General features: G+C 43.7%; 2 protein-coding genes across 4 annotated transcripts in view; one reads left to right on the top strand and one right to left on the bottom strand.

Annotated features, from left to right (window-relative positions):
- Positions 1–7542, bottom strand: part of RNFT2 (ring finger protein, transmembrane 2) — a 61378-nt gene extending 53836 nt beyond the window's left edge. The window contains exons 1-3 of the mRNA XM_081539703.1: positions 7336–7542; positions 4017–4195; positions 3459–3517 (exon numbers count right to left, since the gene is read on the bottom strand). Coding sequence (XP_081395829.1) covers positions 3459–3517; positions 4017–4040 — 83 coding nt within the window. The 5' untranslated portion in view covers positions 4041–4195; positions 7336–7542. The remainder of the gene's footprint in view (positions 1–3458; positions 3518–4016; positions 4196–7335) is intronic.
- A 125-nt stretch (positions 7543–7667) lies between these two features.
- On the top strand, positions 7668–23418 carry SPRING1 (SREBF pathway regulator in golgi 1). Of its 3 annotated transcripts, XM_081539699.1 has the most exons (5): positions 7668–7892; positions 17431–17587; positions 20211–20362; positions 20746–20859; positions 22927–23418. In XM_081539699.1, exons 1-5 carry the CDS (start codon positions 7782–7784, stop codon positions 23008–23010), a joined length of 618 nt encoding a protein of 205 aa, XP_081395825.1. In that variant the 5' UTR covers positions 7668–7781; the 3' UTR covers positions 23011–23418. The 3 variants fall into 3 exon arrangements, with proteins under 3 accessions (XP_081395825.1, XP_081395826.1, XP_081395827.1); XM_081539700.1 differs by lacking the exons at positions 17431–17587; positions 20211–20362; XM_081539701.1 differs by lacking the exons at positions 17431–17587; positions 20211–20362; positions 20746–20859.
- The last annotated feature ends 17 nt before the right edge of the window (positions 23419–23435 follow it).

The raw sequence follows: 23435 nt of genomic DNA, 5'->3' as shown, positions 1-23435 counted from the left end.
CATTTTATAGATAAAGAAACTGAGTCTCTTAGCACAGCACAGCACACAGACTCCGTCTCAGGGAGATGAACTTGCCGGACAGCCTGGATTATCTGGCCCTGAACTCCGATCTCATCGTGTGCCCTTTTCTCACTACCCAAGCGCTTCCTACTGGAGGGCCTTTGCCAAGCCCAGCCCCTTTCCTGGCTGGCCCCTACCCCTACCTGCTCCCACCAGGTAACCTATGCTGATCCATCAAATTTCAGCTAAAAATCTCTCTTGCTTGGTGGAGCTTTGCCCACCTCCCAGACAATGACAGTCTCCTTGCTCTCTGTCCTCACTGCCCCCTAACCTCCTCTGTATGGGACTGATCATAGTTATTTTACTCCTTACCTGTGACTCTCAGCCCTGCGTGTACATTATAATCATTCAGGGGGGTTTTTGAAAAATATAGGGCTTGGACCTAGTGTTGACCAACTGAATCAAAAATCTTTGGGGTTGGACAATATACCACAAGCTACAACACAGTACACTGATTTGTTTACATGGCCTGTTCTTCTACTAGACTGTAAGCTCCTGAGGCCACACACTGTATCTGATTCACTTCTTTATTCTCAGTGCCAAGTCAGTGGCCTAGACCACAGCAGGTGCTTAGGACATTAGAAGATGAAACAGCTAGATAAGGTCCAATCAGTGAAAAAGAAACACTTAGCAGTATACAAATTCATTAAAGTTATAATATTAATTCTAACATAAAAAAAAAGTCTCTGGGGTTGGGCCACAGCACCTCTATTCCCTCAGAGCCCTCAGGTGATTATAACATGTATTCAGCACTGAGAAAGGTACTTCAGACTGGGCCCTGCTGCATAAGATTAAAGACCATGACTGTCTGCCCTCCATTGGATTGCCAGCACAATGCACCTGGCACATAGAACATGCTCAATAAATATTATTTGAAAGAATGAATGAATAAGTACACTAAAGGCTCTGAGAAGGCCTGCAATTGAAAAACTTAACTTTCTTTAAACCTAGTGTTTCCCAAACTTATCTGATCATGGGTTTATTTTCCTCCACAGAAAACCTACTCACATCTTGGAGAACATCTGTGAAACCCGGCAGGGGAGATAGTGATCTGCAGAAATCTTGGGGCTGGCTTCTCCAGCCTTACAAACTTGACCCAGGGGTAAGTTATTATAAACCACCAACATTATGCCTGGGCAAGGGAGGGAACTTGAAGATGGCTACCTATTCCCCCACCTCCCATGGCCCATCCTTGCTAGCTCCAAAAGCCCAGGAAATGTGTGGTCCTAGTTTCTTGAGCTTGGGATGATGATAAAGATAATAATAATAATAATAACAATAACTAACATCATGGCTATGACCCTCAAGGGGCCTTCAGCTTTTTCTGCACTTTAAGAAGCTGAACTCAGAAAGCAGGAGTCTTGGCAGGTGCCCACAGCGGCCATGCTTTCCCCCACCATCCCAGGGGCCCTGGAAAACCTCTTGCCCGCCTTGAGCTCACCAGCACTGTGGGCTCACTGGGCTCAGGGGACCTCTAGTACAACCAGGGAAGGAACAACCCACCAAGGGCCTTTTTATAGCTGGCCTACCTTCCCTGGGCCTTTCCCCAGTATGCAGTTGAGATTTCAGCCTAAACGGGAAAGAATAATCCTTGGGGGAGCAGAGGCTGAGCTTCCAGCTTAACCACTTAAAGGCTAGAATGTGGAGCAACCTGGAAGGATAGTGAACCCACCAAAATAGGAGACAGCTGAAATGTAGAGACTCAAAGCACATACTTTGCAGAGGTCAAATTGACCGGGGCCTGAATCTCAGCCCTGCCACTTCCTGTCTGTGTGACTTCAGGTATCTTACTTACCTTCTCTGAGCCCCAGTTTCCTCACTTATAAAATGGTGATAAAAACTGTCCTGACTTCCACCGGCTAATACGAGGGTGACATAAGAAAGTATGCGAGTCACAGTGGCCATTATTTTTCCAGTGTCATCTCTTCCCCCAAAGACCTCACCATTCATTTGAAAGCAGAGAGCAGTTCTGTCTTTGGAGGCTGGAAAAAGCTCCAAAGGCGCAGGTTATCAAACATCCCGGGTGCTGTATGTATTTTCACTCATTCACAAGCAACCCTGAGTTTTGTTATCTGCCATTTATGGATGGGGAAACTAAAGCCTAGAGGTGAAGGTGCTTGCCAAAGGCACCAAAGTGGGAAGTGACTGATGTGGGATTTTGTCAAAGGGTTATCTGACTAAAGGGGTTTTTCCCCAGAGAACAGGGAGGCTTCATGCAAAACTCAACACTGGCACTGGTGAGTACTTTGTGATTTTGCTGTGAACCTCAGAGTCACAGGGGACTTGAAATAGGAAAAGCTTGGTAGCCAGCTCCTTGGGTGTATGTTCCAGCATGGTGAGCGAGCTGGAGCTGGGAGACTGTCACAACCTGAGAACAGGGCCCCACGGTCTGTACTCTTTTTGGCTTAAGTAGACAGAAATCCTAGTTCATTAGTGTTTTAACTGTTGTTTTCTTAGGTTCTGTATTTGTCTATTTGGCATCTACTCATTATGGGGCTTCCCTGGTGGCTCAGACGGTAAAGAATCTGCATGCAATGCAGGAGATCTGGGTTGGATCCCTGGGTCAGGAAGATCCCCCTGGAGAAGGAAATGGCAACCCACTGCAGTATTCTTGCCTGGAGAACTCTACACATAGAGAAGCCTGGCAGGCTACAGTCACTGGGGTCACAAACAGGCAGACACAAGTGAGTGACTAACACTTTCACACACACATTATAGGGTCAAACTAATGGCCAAACTTGTTTACAGCTTCCCTGTGACCCAGAGCCTATATCCCTGACCATTTCCTTTATCTAATTCACATTCTCAGCCAATATTTCCTCCGCCTCAAATCACCCAGGGCCAGGTACCAGACAGCTAGAGACCACTCCTATAGCCTAGAGGCCATCAACATTATTCAAACTAGTCAATGCTAAGCTGTTTCCTCTGCCCTGCTTTACTTTGTGTGGAAAACACAATAAAAGCTGTGACCTATGCTTTCCCTTTGCTCCTTTCTGTCTCCTGGCTGACCCTGGTGCTTCCCCATGTGGCCCTGTGTAGGATGGGATGCCCTCTTCTCTTGGGAAGTGCAAGCAATAAAAATCTTCTTTCAAGGTCATCAGCCTCTCCATGTTCCCACCCAGACACCTCTCTATAAATTAAAATCCCCTGGGTGCAATCATTGATACAGTTAGTCAAGTGGACCACTGGCTGCACAGGCTTGAGAATTACCGTAAGAGCAACAGCAATCTGTTGTGTGTTGAGGATATGAGGTTATCTTTGTGCAAAGCAGCTTCCAATCAGATCTCCTCCGCCCTTCTGACAAGTAGCCCTGAGAAGCAGGTAATATCCAATCCTGTTTTGGGTTGTCCTGACCACCTGAAGCTCAGAGCCTTGGAGGGAATGAGAGTGATGCCTACCTTTCAGGTGGAACGTTTTCTGTGTTGCTGCTGTGGCGTCTCTGCATTTTCCTTAAGACCTAAAAGTCAACACAGGCATGAACCAGAGTCTCCCACCATTCCCAGTGCCTAGATTGCCATGGTAACTATAAATAAGTACTACTCAAATCTTATATCCCTAGAGCTTTCTGACATTTTGCAAACTGGGTTTCAGTCTGTTATGTCATTCAACCCTTAAATCAACATTCTGTCCCAGGAGGAAAGTGTCATTCATGGATGAGGAGGATGAGACTTGAAGGTGGAGGAAGTCTTCACATGAAAGGAGAAAGAAGTGAACTATAAAGCAAAGAGGTGCTGGAGGAGGTGCAGCAGACAGACATTTGGGAGACACAGATCCTGGACTGGTGCCACCCTTAATTTGCTGTGTGACCCTGGACAAATCAGTAACCTCTTGGTGGCCTCAGAGTCCCCATAGGTTCAAAGGGAGAGGGGTGGAGTGTCTGAACCCAGAGCTTCCTTCCAGCCCTCACATTTGGTAAAGTGGTAATGAAGATGTGAATTCCCATGCAGACACGTCACCTGGTTCACTGTGAGAAACCACATGGACTTCAGAACTCCATGCTGACGACACCTCAGGTGGGCATTCAGGGTTCCAGGTGGGGATGTGACCACTGGATTCCAGAGAAAGCAGATCTCTCCCTCTTCCTTCTCTCCAAAGGGACACACGGGTCACAGGAGCTTACCAGAGAGTCCAAATCCTGGATGGCACAGAACACTTAAGTGACTAGTCCATGGAATGGCTTGAACCTAAGAAGAAGTCTTAGGGCTTCAAGGGGAGCTATAAGCAGATGGTTCTGTTGCCTTGTTATCCCTTGTTAGCCTCCCATTGATCCCTCATTGAGATTCCTGAGGACAGTTATGATCTGAACATATTTTGCCCTATTGTCAAACTCTGAGTCCTAATTGGGAAATACAGACATGTTTTAGGGCCTCCAAAGGTGACCCACTGCAATGAGAATAAAATCAAAGTTCTTTTCCTGGCCTGCAGGCGTCACCTGTCCCCAGCCTCACCTGCCTCCACCCTCCCTTTAACCAAGCCCCTTCAATCACACTGGTCTTTTCATTTTTCAAAGATGCCAGCTTGTTCCTGTCTCAGGGCCTTTGCACTTGCTGTTCCCTCTCCCCAGAATGTTTTTCCTTCTGGCTAGTTCCCTCAGGTCAAATGTCACTTCCTCCTAGAGGTCTTCTCTGCTCACCCTCCTGACCCAACATATGTTGCCCTGTTCAATCATCTTCATTGCACTGATCAGTTATTTACATGTTTGTTTATTTATTTATGCTCTGTCCCCCATTAGAATGTAAATGCCACAAAAGTAAGGATCTGTCTGCCTGGTTTGCCCTTCCACTTCCACAGGTAGAACGCTGCCTAGCACAGAGCTGCACTCAACAAGTATTTATTCAATAAGTAAAACATCAATGGATCTCTCACTTTACCTCTTTCTATATTCCTTGTTCCCTCCCTGACCTCTCACCCTAGAGAAGAAATAAAATCCAGAGACTTTACATGAATAGGTTTAGCTTCCTTAAATATTTTCTTGTCCCAGAACAAAAGATGATATCTGGCTTAGCTCAGGGCACCATAATTGGCTGTTGAGTGATCACTTGATCCTGACCAGTCTTCTTCAGGGAACAGTACTGGTGTTATCAGGGCTGCTAATTAGAGACAATTCACCAGAGAAGCCTTCTTTCTTTTTGGAAAATCAGCCAAAAAAAAAAAAACTGGTCAGTAGCACCATATCCATATATGAAGGAAAGCTTATCCCATAATTGTAGTCATCTCACACGCTAGCAAAGTAATGCTCAAAATTCTCCAAGCTAGGCTTCAGCAGTATGTGAACTGAGAGCTTCCAGATATTCAAGCTGCATTTAGAAAAGGCAGAGGAACCACAGATCAAATTGCCAACTGCTGGATCATAGAAAAAGTAAGAGGATTCCAGAAAAACATCTACTTTGGCTTCACTGACTATGCTAAAGTCTTGGAATGTGTGGATCACAACAAACTGGAAAATTCTTAAAGTGATGGGAATACCAGAACACCTTACCTGACTCCTGAGAAATCTGTACACTGGTCAAGAAGCAACAGTTAGAACCAGACACGGAACAATGGACTGGTTCCAAATTGGAAAAGGAGTATGTCAAGACTGCATACTGCCACTCTGCTTATTTAACTTATATGCAGAGTACATCATGCGAAATGCCAGGCTGGATGAAGCACAAGCTGAAATCAAGATTTCTGGGAGAAAGAGCAATAACCTCAGATATGACAGCACCCTTATGGCAGAAAGCGAAGAAGAACTAAAGAGCTTCTTGATTAAAGTGAAAGAGGAGAGGGAAAAAGCTGGCTTAAAACTCAACATTCAGAAAACTAAGATCAGGGCATCCAGTCCCATCACTTCATGGCAAATAGATGGGGAAACAGTGGAAACAGTGAGAGACTTTATTCGGGGGGGGGGGGCTCCAAAATCACTGCAGATAGTGACTGCAGCCATGAAATTCAAAGATGCTTGTTCCTTGGAAGAAAAGCTATGACAAACCTAGACAGCATACTAAAACGCAGAGACATGACTTTGCTGACAAAGATCCGTCTAGTCAAGGCTATGGTTTTTCCAGTAGTCATGTATGGATGTGAGAGTTGGACCATAAAGAAAGTCCAGCACTGAAGAATTGATGCTTTGAACTGTGGTATTGGAGAAGACTCTTGAAAGTCCCCTGGACTGCAAGGAGGTCAAACCAGTCAATCCTAAAGGAAATCAGTCCTGAATATTCATTGGAAGGACTGATGCTGAAGCTGAAGCGCCAATACTTTGGCCACTTGACTCATTGGAAAAGACCATGATGCTTGCAAAGATTGAAGGCAGGGGAAGATGGGGATGACAAAGGATGAGATGGCTGGATAGCATCACTGACTCGATGGATATGAGTTTGAGCAAGCCCTGGGAGTTGGTGATGGACAGGGAAGCCTGGCGTGCTGTAGACCATGGGGTCACAAAGAGTCAGACACAAGTGAGCGATTGAACTGAACTGAACTTATCCCATAAATCTATTTCAGGAACCTGCAATCTTGCCTTAATGCCTCCTCCGCCCACAATGATTCCTCATCACCTCCAAATCCTTGGGGAAAATAAAATACAGAATCCCAAGTTTCAGGACTTCCCTCGCGGTCCAGTGGCTAAGACTCTGTTCTCCCAATGCAGGGGGCCCAGGTTCCATCCTTGGTCAGGGATCTAGATCCCACATACTGCTGCAATTAAGAGCTCACAAGCAACAAAGATAGAAGATCCTGCACGCTGCAACTAAGACCCGGCGCAAACAAATTATTGTTAAAAAAAAAAAAAAAATCCCAAGTTTCCATCCACAAATTTGCCACAGCCTCCTAAATCAAATACCCAAGATTCCATTTTCAGACGCTTGCTTTCAAAGGGGCTTCAGGTTCTGTGTTGGAAGCAGGCCGTACATAAATATTCCAATATCGAATTCTGGAATAAAACGTTTGCATGTGGGATGCTTCTGAAACGACTGATTGAAATGCCTTTTTTACCCTCTGCTTCATACATCGCACTCCATCCCTAAGAAGGATTTCCCCAAGAGTTTTTAATGTATGGGAGATTTTAAGTTGCACCCCCGGGCCGTTACATGACTGCACGGAAATGCACGCAAGAGAGCATCTCCTGCATCACTTGCATTGGAAGCAGGCAGGTGCGCTTCGAATACAATGCTGTGGGCGTTTTTCATTCTTGCAACCAACGTTTAGCGCGAAACGCCCTAGGACTGCAAAGGCAGGAGATAACAGTGACCATACCGGGGCGGGGGTGGGGGGGAAATAACGTTCTCTTTTTACCTGCACAGACGATTCAGCAATCACAGCGGCATCGTTCACGTCCTTCCAAGCCAATCACTCGCGCTGCCCGGGGAACACCTGACTTCCGAGTGCTTCCGGCCTCTCCTCAGGTTTTTCTCTCAGGTCGCCAGATCCGGCGCTAAGACCCGGGCATAGATCCACCGGCCGCACGCACACGATTGCCCACCCCCTTCTCAAGATTTAGCCAATAAGAAGCCGCCGCTCTGTAGGGACCAATGAGGAGGAAGCTGAGTGAGGCCCGGCGGGTGACGAGAGAGGTGTGGAGGCGGTGCGTGGGGCGGGGTCACGTGAGGAGGTGAGAGGTGGCTGACGGGAGCTGGCTGGGCTGAGGGCCGCGAGGCTGGCGCCCGCCGCGAGCCATGGGGCTGCCGGCCGCGTAGGGACCATGCCGCCGGGGCCCCGGGCCTGCCCCGCTCCGCGCCGGGATGGTGAACCTGGCGGCTATGGTGTGGCGCCGGCTCCTGCGGAAGAGGTGGGTGCTCGCCCTGGTCTTCGGGCTCTCGCTGGTCTACTTCCTCACCAGCACCTTTAAGCAGGTCAGTGCTGCCCCGGCTGCCCGGGTGAGGGAAGCTGCCTCTGCAGCCGCGCTGCCCGAGTGTCCGGCGCGCCGGGGCTGAGACGGGCGAAGGAACCTGCCGCTTTGGTTGGGACAGAGCTGGGACTCGAGCCCGCTGTGGTGGGCCTTTAACGCAGTTCTTTTCCCCCTCAGGGCTTCCCACCTGCCGGGCCCAGGGCTGAGCGGGGGCTAGCATTTCTCCCTTCATCCTCGCGGCGGTTCTGCGGTGGGTGGTGTCCCCGTGTTGTAGCGGGGGGAACCTGGAGACTGGGAAGGGTGGAGATCCTGGGCGATAAGTAGCCAAGCTGCGAGGCCAGCGCCGGTGTGTCTGGTTTTTATTTAATTTCGGGGCTCAGTGGTCGCCAGGGAGACACTTCAGGACCCCCGCTGTTCCCTTCCTATACAAAACAGGGTTGGGTGGAATTTTCTTTTCACCTCCCCACCCTCTGAGTTTTTCTTCTCTGCGAATTTCTGAGAGAAGAGGTAGAGAGCTTTGGTGGGAGATGTTACCCAGAGCACGGGCAGGGTGTTTAGAAATCCGGTGGGAGCATTTGGGTTTTTTTACAACGGATAGGCCTACTTCAGAGGGTACCCGGGACAACCCTGCTTTATGCGCTTGCTCTGATGGGAGTTTTAAAAATCTCCCCTTTTCATTTTTAAGGGTCAAGTTCCTAAATAGAATGTATCAGTGAGTAGAAAATTACTAAACAAGGGAGGGAATATATGTATACTTATGGCTGATTCACATTGTTGGTTGGCAGAAACTAGTACAGTATTTTAAAGCAGTTATTTTCTAGGTTAAAAACAGTAAACGAGATGGTCACCCTAGTTTTAGCAGGTTGGTGGGGAAGCTGTAAAAAGGGAAGTTAGAGAACTGTATCCCATCTTACACCTGTGTTATAAGCCTCCTCTGGTGACTAGGATGTGTGGGTGACATTCCTGTGAACTCAGTGCTTCTTGGACGTGTGTTTTCACAACTTCGCAGACACCTTCTCATGGTCACATGCTGTCCCCTGTCTGTCCCACGGGTGCCATGGTGAGCAGGGCCTCAGCCCCCTGCCTCCCTCCCACCTGCTGTTGCTTACCTCTGGCATCGTTGGTTTCAGAAGCAACTGTATGCTGTTGGCGATCCTAATTTCTAACTCCAGCCTCGACTGATCCGGAACCCCCAGGTTCCTCTGTCCAGTTGCCTGCTTGACGTCCCTTTCGAATGTATTGTCAGCTCCTCTTACTTGTCCAAAACCGAACTCCTGATTCTCCAGCACCCGCACTTCCTCTCCAGTCTTCCCAGGCTCACTAGTGGCATTACTGTTCTCAGATAGTCTGGCCACAAATACTTTCTGCTTTACTTTATCTCAATCCTCACCTGCAAAACATTGCTGCTGCCTCCACAGCGGATCCCGACTCTGTTCTTCTCTCCCAGTTGTCACCACAGCCACCCTAGGGCAGCCTGCCTTAGTCTCTGTCTGGACCTCTGCAGGGGCCCACCCACAGGTCTCTGCTTTCTTTCTTGTCCTATAGTCTATTCTCTACCAGCAGGAGGGGGTGATCATCTGAATAGAAAAAAAGATATAATTTTTCTTTGGGTTCCTGTTGCATTCAGGTAAAACTCCAGGCTCACGTTCCAGGATCTCTGCATGGTGAGTCTTTTGTTGCTGTTAATTCAGGTGAGGTTTACTATTACTGCCCCAGGCCACACCGGGTGACATAGTCTCAGTGACTTCAGTTCCTTGTCCATAGTCGTACTTTATTTTTTTGTGTGGTAGAAATCGCTTACTGAGCATTTCTGGATTATTTACTTGTTTATCTGTCTCCCCTCACTCTCCCTTCTAGAACATCATTTTTTGGAGAACAGGGACTTTGTCTGTGTTGTTCATAGAATCCCAGTCTCTAGAATACTGCCAGTCACTATTATGGTTATTCAGATATTGGTTGAACAATCAAATCTTTATAATTGGGTGGCTTCCTTTCTTCCCAGTCTGGCACACTCCTACTGACTTTTCCTTTCTTGACTCAGATGCTATCTACTCTGTGACTTTCCCTACAGTCTCCTTTTTTGGGGGGTGGGCGTGGATGGGCACACCATGAGGCTTGTGGGATCCTAGTTCCCTGACCGGGGAGTGAACCCAGGCCCTTGGGTGAAAATGCGAAGTCCTAACCTCTGGACTACCAGGGAATTCTCACTACAACTACCTTTTACTCTGGTGTACCTAGTTTTGTTTGTTTTTTTTTTTTTTTGAACTTGTGATCTATGGCCACAATCATAGGGTGTGTGTGTGGGGGGGGGGGAGATGATTGTGAGTCCCTAAAACTGTTTGCAACTGTTTTCATTTTGTAGATTTTTCTGGATCTAATTACCCGATGGCCTAAGAAACATGTTAGCCATGACCTCTCTATTTCTGCCCATTAAGCCCTTGGCAACCACTAGTCAACTTTCTGTCTCCATGGATTCACTTATTCTGAATATTTCATATAAATGGAATCGTACTGTGTGTCTTCTGTGTCTAGCTTCTTTCAATTAAGAGCCTGTGTTTTCAAGGCTCATCCATCTTGTAGCATGTATTAGTACTTTATATCTGAATAATACTCTGTTGTAGGCATCTACCACATTTTGTTTGATGGAGACTTGCCTTGTTTCTGAAAAAAGTGAAAGTAGTGAAAGTGTTACTTGCTTAGTTGCGACTCTTTGCGACCTCATGAATTGTAGCACGCCAGGATCCTCTGTCCATGGAATTCTCAGGGCAGGCATACTGACTTGTTTCTACTTTTTGACTATTTGCCATGAACACTGGTGTACAAGGTTTTGTTTGGAAATAGGTTTTCAGTTCTCTTGGGTATGGTGCTAGGAGTGGAACTGATGGGTCACTTGGTAGCTCTGTTTAACTTTTTGAGGAACTGCCAGGCTGTTTTCCAAAGTGGCCATACTATTTGCAGTGAACTTTTAAGAAACTATACTTGTCAAGTTTTTGATGTACTATTAAAGATTATCCATAATTATCTGGAAAAACCACTAAAATATTCCTTCTATTTCCAACTACACATCTGTATGAGATAGATTTTCTTCATAAGCTTCAACCCGAACAATGTATTGTAATAGATTGGATACAGAGGGAGTTGTGAGAATCCAGCTGTTTTCCATTGAGCCAGGCATTAAAAACATTTGCAGAAATGTAAAAACATTTTCTCATCTCACCAAATATATATTTTTGTTTTGAAAAACGTTCTTTTCCCACACGCACATGAAAAACTGTTGATATGTAATGGGCTCATTATTATTTTTAAACAAATAGCTTATTTAAAATAAATGTTTTAAGAAGTTATGTTTTAATTTCTAATATGATAACTGTCAATAGCCATAACCTTCAGTGACCCACATATTGAAGTCCTGAATAATTTTTAAGAGTATAAAGGGTCCTTGGACTTTTGTGAGATGAACGTCATCCCATTCTGACTGATGCTCCTACATGCGTGTGAGTTTGCTTGTCAGCTCTGTTCTCTGCTGCTGCTTTGGTCTTCGGCATTCCTGAGATGAGTGGCTTGAGGCTAGTGGGCTCCGTTTTGCCTAGCCTCAGACCCCATCTGTAACAGAGCTGTGCTATCTGTCTATTGGACAGGAAGACGGGGTGGGAGTGGTTAGAATTAATTGAGAGGAGACTGAAAAACTCCAAAGCTTCATATGATCCTTAGCTCTGCTTCAGTGAGACTCAACTCTTGGAGCAGATGCAGCCACTTTTTGCTTAGAGAGTAGTTGATTATTCTCTACAGCTTTGAATTCCTCTTTTCTTTGGTTTTCATGTTAATTAATACTTTGGGGGATAGTTTAAATTGTAGGTATGGGAACACAAGAGAAATTAGTGACCTTGGTGTGGATGCCATTGGGGGAGAGGGCTGGGTGCCAGGTGACTTGGGCACGCTAATTTAACAAATGTTTTAGTGAAAACCAACTGTACGAGGCAATGTCTGCTAGATGATGGTGACACAGTGGGGAGCAAAGCAGATGTAGTCTGACTCTCCAAGAGCCTGTATTCTGTAGGCAGTGAGGGGTAAAAATGGCAAATGAGCAGGATTATTTCACATAACAATTTGTCAAGTAAAGAAAACAAAACAGGTACTATGATAGGGCAGCAAGGTGGGCCTAACTCTTTGGGGCATTTGAGCTGAGATTAAAGAAGTCCCAGTCTTAGAGTCGGAAGGGTCCTTAGAGGTCCTCTCATGTAAATAGCTGTTCTCATAGTTGTTCAGTAGTGTAGTTCTGAAAGTGTCAGGGCTACTTGCATAACTCCTTGAGAATATATGAACATCATCTTTAATTAAGTATGTAAATTGGTTTCAAGTTAGACACTGTCTAAAGTGTGATAAATCATAAGAGAGCTGCTCATCTGTGTTTTTGTTCTATTTTTCAGTGATCACCAAAGTACATATACCTTTCAGAGTTTGTAAAGTGCTGCACAGGTTAGACAAGGAACACGGTTATCTTTAATCTCAGCAACCAGAGGGATTCACTGATGATATTTGGGCATATTTTCATTCTTCATTTTCATATTTTAAACATATAATTGGGGTATATTCTTTTTTCACTTAACATGTATGTATTTTTCCCATCTTTAAAAGCTCTAAGTATAAATTTTTTATAACTAAAATTTTCCATGATCAGGTTATATTTATTAGTCATTCCCCAAATATTGGACATTCGGGGTTCCGTCTGGCCTTTATCTCCTTTTTTTTTTCTTTTACTCTTGAGAATCATAAGCGAGTCATTTAATGACAATGCCTTATGCTTAGGTGCTTTACTGCTTACATGGGACACTTATCTCATTTGACCCTTAGGCTAACTCCTGAAAAATAGGACAGTTATTAATATGTGTGCTCATGTGCTCTGGCACTCAGTTGTGTCTGACTCTTTGCTACCCGATGGACTGTGGCCCACCAGGCTCCTTTGTCCATGGAATTTTCCAGGCAAGAATATTGGAGCAGGTTGCCATTTCCTGCTCCAGGAGACCTTCCCAACCCAGGGATCAAAACTCATGTCTTTTGTGTCTCCTGCATTGGAAGGTGGATTCTTTACCTCTGCGCCACCTGGGAAGCCCCAGTTATCAATATACCCCCTTTTACATCAGAGGTTAAGTAATATACGTTAGTAATAAAACATTTCTGTAGTTGCTTGTAGTTTATGAAAATTCTGGAGGCGCTTTGAAAATACAGAACCCGTTTACCTTTGTTTCTGTATCCTTAACACATTTTAAGAACTTGGTACCTTTGGATGGATCTGAAATGAAAACATACAAACATGTTGGGGGGGGAATATTTAAAATTGAGACAGCCTGTTGGGGTAGGTGGACCAGTTGGGGACAGGTTTAAAGCTGCCTGTTGAGAGAAGGAATCCCTTCAGTGCCCCTTCACTACATCTTTGTAAAAGTGGACCTTTCAAAAAACAACCATGTGCTAATTCATTACATTTGTCATTATGTCTTACACACTGTCTTATACAGTCTTTTCTGGTTGTACAACTCTTACCCGATCCTTTTGGCAAGGTTGTGAATATTCAGGTTTGAAAACAGTCTCAAATGCTGGGAGCATTGCCTTCCTGTTTACCAGGAACATAGTAGTGTGGAAGAGGTCCTTCTGGAATGCCCTTGTCCGTGAACGCTTGTTTTCTTTCAGGAGGAATAAAAGGAAAGTTTGAGAGTAATCTGAAGAGCACTTTCAACCTCACTATACTGTAAATCCAGTTTACTGTACTTTGACCAGCCTCTTAAGTCTTTATGGCTATTAATTTATCTAGGGTAGCATTTGAAGTGCAGTTTAGCTTGCACATAACTTATCTCGTTAACTGATACAGCCCCAGAAGAGCAGAGGAGCATGAATTTACAGGTGGTTAAGCAGTATGCACCTAAGTGATTTGTCCATATTCCCAAAGCTTCTGCATTTAACTCCCGTTCTTCCCCCAACCAAGTAATACTGATGTTGTTTTTGTATAACCCATCTTGTTTATGCTGATGTTAGTTCAGAAGAAACAAAAGAGAGGGGAAAGGGAAAGTCGCTCAGTCATACCCGACTTTGTGACTCCAGGTACTATACAGTCCATGAAATTCTCCAGGCCGGCATACTGGAGTGGGTAGCCGGTCCCTTCTCCAGGGAATCTTCCCAACCCAGGGATTGAACCTAGTTCTCCCGCATTGCAGGTGGATTCTTTACCAGCTGAGCCACCAGGGAAGCCCAAGTATACTGGAGTGGGTAGCCTATCCCTTCTCCAGGGGATCTTCTCAACCCAGGAATTGAACTGGGGTCTCCTGCATTGCAGGTGGATTCTTTACCAGCTCAGCTACCAGGGAATCCCAAAAGAGGGGGCAGAATAGAAATTAAAGCCACCTGGTAGGACTGTTTTACCTTTAGTAAATTAAGGAACAAAATTCAGTACTGGTGTGGCACAGTGTTATTTAAATTCTTGTAATGTTATAAGTCGCATCAGTCGTGTCCGACTCTGTGCCACCCCATAGACGGCAGCCCACCAGGCTCCTCCATCCTTGGGATTCTCCAGGCAAGAATACTGGAGTGGGTTGCCTTTTCCTCCTCCAGTGGCATATATAACTTTTGGAAAATTATTTAGCACTGTGCGAGAACTGACTCATTGGAAAAGACCCTGATGGTGGGAACGATTGAAGGCAAGAGAAGAAGGGGATGACAGAGGGTGAGATGGTTGGATGATATCACCGAAACAATGGACATGAGTTTCAGTACTTTCTGGGAGTTGGTGATAAACAGGGAAGCCTGGTGTGCTGCATGCAGTCCATGGGATCACAGAGTCAGACACGACTGAGTGACTGAACTGAATTATAGCATTGACTCTACTTCTAATAATAATTCCTACCACAGATGACGCAAGAGAATAAGCAAAAGGTCTCCATTTTTATTGCAGTGCTGTTTATGATAACAAAAACCTGGGGCAGGCGGAAACATTGATGTGTAGAGGATGTGTTTACTAAATTACAGCGTATCAACACAATGGGTTATTATATAGCCTTGAAAATTATTATCAGGGTAATGTAGGTACTTGAATGGTTTACCATCCAATTAGTGTCAAGAGGAGCTGAATGTGAAGCATCCTAATTTGTAGTATAAATGGTATGGTCAAAGGCTAGAAGTTAATATGCAGAAATAGCTACAGCTTTATTTAAGTAATGGGATTGTGGGATATTTATGTCTTTGAGATTGGTAATCATGTTTTTTTTAAATAATAAACTTGATTTGGAATAATTATGGGTTTACAGAGAAGTTTCAAGGATAGTAGAGTTCCTGTAGTTTCCTCACTAGTGTCTTCTATTGTTAATGATAATCATGTTTTTAATAACTTATCATTTTATTTTAAATTAAAAATGAAACTTTTCCAAAAATGAAAGGTGGTAATAATCACCTGTCCTTTCCATGTTAATGGTCTGTAGTATATCTTTCCATGCCTTTATCTCAGCTCTTACAAACCTGTATGTATACATTAATACAACTATTATTGTAATACAACATGTGATAATATGCGTATTATTCTGTAACTTGTTTTTTAGCTTAATATACTAAGGACATCCACCAGTGATCTGCAACCCTGTTTATTAATATCATCTGAGTGCTTTGAAAAAATAATGATTCCCAGGCCCCACCCACAGAGCTTTTCACTCAGTCTGGAGTTGGACTTAGGAATCAGAATTTAAGTGTCCTGTATAATCTAATGTGGAAGTCATGTTTAAGGACTCCTGCAGTAGGTAAATACACATCAGTCATGTCTATTTTTTTTTTTGGTAATAGCCATAGCTATCCATGTTTATTCAATCATTTCTTTGTGGTTGGGTTTCCTGGTTTTGTTTTTTTTTCTATCACATAAACAGCCCTATAGTGGATATCCATCCTAGTACACCCTTCACATTGGTACTTTCTAGAGGCTAGGTTTCAAAAATGTGTTTGCTCTGCCAAAGTATATGTGGATATGCATGTTGTAAATATTAAATAACTCTTCCCAGAAAATAACTCTTTCCTATTGTCTTAAAGTATAACCTTTGTCATCAGCTTTCAAGGTTAGTCCCTTTTGCTCAATGACGCATGACAGATGATTCTTTTTTTTTTTAATTAATTTATTATTTTTTTTTTAGTAGATCGTGCTTAATTTTTTTTTTTTTAGTAGACAGATCATTCTTAATGGCAAAAGCCACAGAGCTCTATTAAAATGGTAGAATGATTAAATTATCCTCTGTCCATGGGACTTCCCTGGCAAGAATACTGGAGTGGGTTGCCGTTCCCTTCTCCAGGGGATCTTCTCAACTCAGGGATTGAACCCTGTGTTGCAGGCAGATTCTTCACTACTGAGCCACCAGGGACCCATATATACACACCCATATACACACCCTCTCTCAGAGGGATTCTTATCATTGTTTTGTTTCCCAACAATAGATAGGTTGAGTAATTCAGAAGATGGCTGTCTCCTGAATCAGAAGATGGCATGGTCTGTATTTTGGCACTTGGGCACCTTACTTGGTTTGTCTTAAGAGTATAACAAGGCAGTTTGGAAAGTCTAACTGCAACATGGGGGCTAGGAGAAAAGGTCTAAACTCTTGCCTCTAGAGAAGCTCCTCACTTTGCATGTCTAGGTAAAGGCTGTCTGATGTGTGTGTCTTTTATAAAGAAAGATACATTCTAAGGGTCACATTGCTTGTTCGCTAAGTCGCTTCAGTCATGTTTGACTCGTTGCAACCCAATGCACGGTAGCCCCCCAGGTTCCTCTGTCCATGGGATTCTCCAGGCAGGAATACTGGAGTGGGTTGCTGTGCACTCCTCCAGGGGATCTTCTGACCCAGGGATCAAACCTGCGTGTCTTATGTCTGCTGCATTGGCAGGCAGGTTGTTTACCACTGGCGCCACCTAGGAAGCTCCAAGGGTCATATACTCAGTATTTTTTCATAGAAAAAATTTGCAAGTTTCCATGCTTCTTGCCCCTAAAATCAAGGTCTTAATTCAGTGTTCCCATTAGTTTACCACTGTACTCCTCACTGCAAATGAAAGTAACCCGGTTACCTGTGATGTGTTCCAGTATTGTCTGAAACGACAGTTGGAAAGTTTCTTTGAAGTTTCCTCTTTTATTTTAAAAGTGTATTCAGATTTTACATTCTACTCCACAATGTAAATGGTTACTTTAACATAAAAAATGTTTTAAATGATTTGCCATCAGAAAGTTCAAAACTCTTCCCCTCCAAATTTGTTGAAGAAATTAATGTTTTTGTACACATCTATAATGTGTACTTAATCCAGGAACATTTATGTAAGTTTTGAAGCATAGCCCTAATTTATTACTTCTTCTTTCAGGTTTATTTTACATTTTTTTAAAATGACTTTGGCTTAGACTTTCTTATACTAAGTGAGGTTTCCTGTTGTGCAAGCTTGTTTATATTGTTTCTGTCCTGTTACTGTAGTTTATATGAAAAATTGGTGAAAATGCAAGAAACGATACTTTAACCTTCTCATTTATGGTCTCTTTGTAGGAGGAGAGGGCAGTGAGAGATCGGAATCTCCTCCAGGTCCAAGACCACGATCAAACCATCCCGTGGAAAGTACAGTTTAATTTGGGCAATAGTAGTCGGCCAAGCAACCAGTGCCGGAACTCCATTCAGGGGAAACACCTCATCACGGATGAACTGGGTAAGGCTGGCTCCCTTCCTCTCCTTCAGTCTGGTGTCACTTTTCCTTAATGTTGACTATCCAAACAGTGGTCAGAATTCCTCAGTTGTTTTGAAGGTTTTTTTCCTTTTTCAGCTGGTGATTTGCAAATAATCTGGTTTGTTTTGCAAGAGTAAATTTTGCTCTCAGAGAGTCTCAGAATAAATGAATTATGAACCTGACAATACTGAAATAGGTAACAGTAACCTTGAATTAGAGTCTTCATTGATACATGATGAAGCTCAACAAAATGAAGACAGGTACTGTCTTTAAAATTAGACTACAGTGCATATGTGTGTGTGTGTGTGTGTTTTAAAGTTTGCAACCCCAGTAAAATAATTAAGAAAAAAACTTTTCCTAAAAGATCTCAAAGGTGTCAGAGCATATGAGATTATTTGGGATTAAAGGAAAGAACCAGGAAAACTAAACAGTGCTGAGCTCTGTTTTTAAGATTACATTGAAAAAGCAGATTAAATTGCAAATAACGTTTGTTTTGTTTTAATGGAATAAAGTTCAGTTAAGGGAAGTTACTTCCACAATATGACCGCATTAGGCAGCGGTAGACCCTAGGACTAAGACCAGGACTGAACTTGGAATTCAGTGCTTTTTTCTTACAGACTTCAGTTTGTATGATACCCAGTGAGAAAGCTTGAAATCTTACGCCTTGACTTTATTATTTAATGTTAGGTTATAAATGACAGTTTGTTTTTTCCTTTGGTCATAGCTAGCAAAAGAATGATTTCCCTCTGATTGATTCAAATGAGACAAAGACTCTCAGATTGCTTAAGTAAAAAGTGCCAAGAACTAATCAATAAAAATCCAAGAATGATATGTTTTATATTACCTCCATGAATACACGAGAGGAGATAAACAGTGTAATAAAGAAAACTTGCAGGAAATTTTTGCCTTTTAGCGAGCAGATGCCACCAATATGAATGTTGCCATTCATGTACAATAATGTTACACCTTATTCACTAAGACAACCAATAGAGTTAGAAACTTTGCAAAGGTTACAAGTTGGTTTCCCAGCAGGAGCAGCACACTCGGACATTGTGATCTCACAGGACTCCTTGTTGGAAATAATGTCTGCAAGAGTGCGTTTCTCCAGGTGCAAAAGGAGAAATCTTGATGGACTCTTTCACCAGAAGTTAGAAAGATCTGGTTTCAAAGCTAAATATTGACAGATTGTACTGGGGAAAAATAGAAGACCTGAGATGCCAACACTTATGACATGGAAAAGAGAAAAGGGCAGAAAGATCGTTTCAATGAGGTTAATATTTTACATTTTTCTGACATTACATGATAAGATGCTCTGTGTTTATCATTTGGGGCAGAATTTTAAGGAACATGCTAGCTTATTTGTATTTTTAATTTGTAGTTCCTCTGAAGATGATGAGTAAGAATAGTTAGGAAGAATGCCAGAAACATTTAATGAGGCGTTAGGATCATCCTCTCATTTTAGAAGACAAAACCACATAGTTAAAACCACCACAGCGGTGACAAGAAGCAGCAGCACCCAGATAAGTGGAATCTGCTCCTCATAGACCTCAGTTTCCCTAGTATGAAGTGAGGGCCCTTCTCACCTTTTCCACTGTTCTTTTACTGGTGCCTCCTGATTTTGCACAGACTTTGTTTTCCAGAATGGTTTCTGAAAACAACCTCTTGCTTCATGAGGTCTCATTCTCTGAGGATTATGAAGCGGGGGCATTTGGAATGGAAGGATGTGAGGAACAGCTGCTCTGCACCTGTGTGCACCTATGGGCCTGGGCCTGCACCTGGGAGTTTGCCCATGGGCCAGGTGTGTCCCTCATGGACTTATTCCTACATTTTTCTGTCCCACTCCCAGGAGGATGTAGAGAATTCTCTCTTTAGCAGCTATGAAAAATAAGTTAGCTTTTGTGAGGAGATTCTTTTCTTAAAGTTGAATATGAATGCATGAACTAAGTTGGAGGGGGTATATTTAGATGATGAGGGGAGGAAATTAGGATTTTTCTTTCTTGGGTCTTAGAGTACTGGCATTCCCTAATGCTGAGGGCTAATTGAATCCCTGCTCTGTATACTTAAAAACAGCCTAAATAAGTTTCTAAAGGTTAGATGTGAAATGGCAAGTATATGAAAGGTATTTATAAAAAGTATGTGTGAAGTTTTTTTTGTTTTGGTTTTAATCTAGGAGGATCTCATTTTCAGGAATGAACGCCTTGTTTTTTTCCTCTCTTCAGATTTTTGTTTGAAAAAGCATGACATTTTTCTCCAGGCATAGATGGAAAACTGGCTTGCATAGGTTAGAACAGGAAAACAAAGGCCATGCTATGATTTAAGCAAATATGTGACCGCAGACTAGAAGGTCATTTTAGGTAGATTAGGATGTATATAGTCTCCTTACAAAATAAGAGTCTGTGTTTCCTATAAACTGTTGCATGCAGGTAGCAAGCTCTTATTAGACACCATCTGATTCCAAACTCTATGGTCTTTAGGATGCTCCCGACTCCAGACTCCCGGCTTTGTGTTCTTTGGGAGCAGGACTTTCATTGCTGCCTCGTGATCGCCCCTGGTGTACAGGTAGGGGACTGCTAGGTTTATACTCAGGTTAGTCTCTGACTTTCAGGTTACGTTTGTGAGAGGAAAGATTTGCTGGTGAATGGCTGCTGTAATGTCAACGTCCCTGGCACAAAGCAGTACTGCTGTGACGGCTGCTTGTCCAATGGCTGCTGTAGCGCCTACGAGTACTGTGTCTCCTGCTGCCTGCAGCCCAACAAGGTATGGAGAGTTGCTCCTTGTGCTGCATCGCCTTTAATTTTTCTGCTTGCATTTCACATTGAGCATTAGAATCTTTCTGTGGGATTCTTTGAAAATAGAAGAGAACCTTGTGTAGGTGTCAGAAATGGCTGCTGTGAGTTAGCCTTTGTCTGTAAGGGAAGGAGGTAGTTCTGTTTCTTCCAGCTGTGCTTTGGTAGAGTGGGCTGTTGTATTCCCAGTCAGATATCTAAAGAATAGGACACCAGTCTCCTCCTCATGTAAGCCCTTCTTTCTCTCCCTCTGCTCCCTGTATCAGCAGTCTCTTAGTTTAGGAGAAGTTTCCAAGGTTACCTTGTGCTGCTGGGTTTGGAATTTATTACAGGTACTACCTTTTGTTTCCACAGCAACTCCTCCTGGAGCGCTTCCTCAACCGGGCAGCTGTGGCATTCCAGAACCTCTTCATGGCAGTCGGAGATCACTTTGAATTGTGTTTGGCTAAATGCAGGACCTCATCCCAGGTCAGAAGCCATGATGCCTCTGGTGGCGGGGTGGGCCGGTGGGTATCAAGGTCTGGAAGAAAACTTGAAAATCCACACTGGGGGCCCTTTGGTGGGGTGATAATGGAGAAGAGATTTAAATGAAACTTTGGGGGATTGATTGTACAGTCATCCCTTGGTATCTGAGGATATTTGGTTCCAGGACCCCAGATTCCTAATTGCTCATGTAAAATGGCATAATGTTTGCATATTACCTCCCTCCACCCTCCCGTATGCTTTAAAGTGTTTCTGGATTACTTATAATAACTAATACAGTGTAAAGGCCATGTTTTACTTTTTGGAACTTTGTGGAGTTTTTTTGAAATACTTTTGATCTGCGGTTGGTTGAACCCATGTATGCAGAACCTGTGCATACGGAGGGCTGACTGTATTTAGAATGTCAACATGAGATTTACATGATTTAGGGATGTAAAATATTTTATATTTATTCAAATTAAGGTCTAACTAACTTGCATCTTCCCTGTCTGATTAGCTTGTTTGCATTTTAAGTCCTGCTAGTCAAATTCCTGAGAGAAGCTCTCTCCTCTGTCTTTGACTGAAATTTGAGTAAGGCTTTCCAGCAACCACTTGTTTAGAGTGGGTACTAAGTTGTTCTGGGACAAAAATGTGGTTTATTTTAGGATTCAAGGGCATGGGGCAGGTGGGTATTGAAAAATACACAGATAAATCTGTGGGTTGTTAAGCTTTCAGTACTTTCTAGCATGTTGTCATTAAATGCTTTGCTCTTTGAGCATTAAACATGGCACCAGCTGCTGAAAGTGTCTGAACCTCTTTGCCTTTTGACTCCCTGTCCTCTATTCTCAGCCTTTGTGATCAGGTGGTTGTTGGACCTCTGTCTGTAAAATCACCAGATGTGTTCATTATATAAGCACACTTCCTCTGGCTTTCTTTCATGGTGTCTCCAAGATTGACCTGGCTCTGAGATACATGACTCATTTGCCATTCTCTGGAACTCTTACACCCTTTGCCAGATTTCTGTAGTCCTCCTCTGGGTTTTATGCTACTCTGTATATCTCTGGTCTGCTCTTAGGGCATCTAGCATTGTTGGGTAAATGTTTCAGGGATTATAATGAGTATTTGAAACATGAAGAAATTCCTAATGGAATTCCTTGTTTTGCTGGAAGAGCTTTCCATTTGAATAGACTTGAAAGGAACTGTGGAGGAAGTTTGAACCTGTGACTTTGATTCATACTCTCATTCTGAGAAATGGAAAATAGAAAAAAAGGCCAGATGTTTTCTTTCCTTAACTGATAAAACCCAGGAGTTAATTCCAAACTTGATTGAAGATGCTAAACTGTCTGACTTTGCTTTTTCATTGTAAAGAGAAAATTCCCAGTTGCCAATTTGTGTTTATAACAGTGTCCCAAGGAACAGATTTGGCTGCATGACTATAAATTGGATTAATACTTACAATTTAGATGTTTAGCCTTGGTCTTAGACTAATTAATGAATTCTCGACTAGCCAAAAATTCAAGTTGCTTGTATGAAAACAAATTGCTGAAAAATTAGTCATTGAGGCTGATTATCTGTAGTCACACTTCATTTGCTTGGCCTGATGTGGTCAAGCATTTGTGTGGTCATTTGTGTGGTACCGTGGTGTTTTGCTCATGTGCCAGCCCTTAGGTACACAAACCTTGATTGATGGAAGCAATTGGAAGTGCATCTCCTTCATCTCTGCAGGGTGCAGTGCCGGGGACTGAGTTACTTTGAAGCACAGGGTCAAGTGCAAAACAGCTGTTGGATCTTAATCTGACTTAAAATAATTTGAGGAAAGTTTATTGTCTCAAGTTGTCCCAGTCACAGCTGGGTTTTAAAAAACTCACTAGTGTGTGTAAAAGAAACGGTCCTGTGACGCTGTGTCCTTTCTCATGCCCTTCATTGGCATTCCGTGCCGCGCATCCGCCTTGGTTGCAGAAGGGGCCCTGATGACATTTTGGAGCTGGGCTCACCTGGGCTCCTGCAGGGCGCGTATGCCGGCCACCATCCCGCTCTCTCTCACAGCGCTCTTCTCTTCCCTTTTGCCAACAGAGCGTGCAGCACGAGAACACCTATAGGGATCCCATAGCAAAGTACTGCTACGGAGAGAGCCCTCCCGAGCTCTTCCCCGCGTGACGCTGCGGGAGACTCGGCCCTCTGGGAGGATGTGCTGCTGAAGAACTTGCAGCCTGAAGCCTTTCTCTGGTCTTCGAGAGAAGACTTGATTATGACCACTTCTAGTGTTGCGCTCTGTGGCCTCATTCGCCCCCGGCCTGACCAGATGGACTTGCTCGGTAAAGCAGTTGGAAACGCCAGCGGGTCGCATTCAAGAAAGACAAAACGGCGGGTGACCTGGCGGAGGCGTCAGCGCTCTGGGCGCCTCAGCCCTGCGGCTGCTTGGGAACCTGTGGGCCCCTGTGTGTGTTCTCCCTGGGCCCTTCACTGTAAAGTTATTTATTGGACTTCTTTGGAGTGGTGGGAAAATTCTGTTTCCTGTAGGAAAATGTTTTGCCTTGATAGTTGAATATATTCAAGGAGATTGTTGTTCTTGTTGTTGTTTG

The sequence above is a fragment of the Giraffa tippelskirchi genome, chromosome 11 (genome assembly GCF_054371585.1).
Source record: "Giraffa tippelskirchi isolate mGirTip1 chromosome 11, T2T-mGirTip1v1.2.pri, whole genome shotgun sequence".
In the NCBI taxonomy this organism is placed as follows: Eukaryota; Metazoa; Chordata; class Mammalia; order Artiodactyla; family Giraffidae; genus Giraffa; species Giraffa tippelskirchi.
Note: the sequence above shows the minus strand (reverse complement) of the source record. Positions and strands in the feature narration are given on the sequence as shown.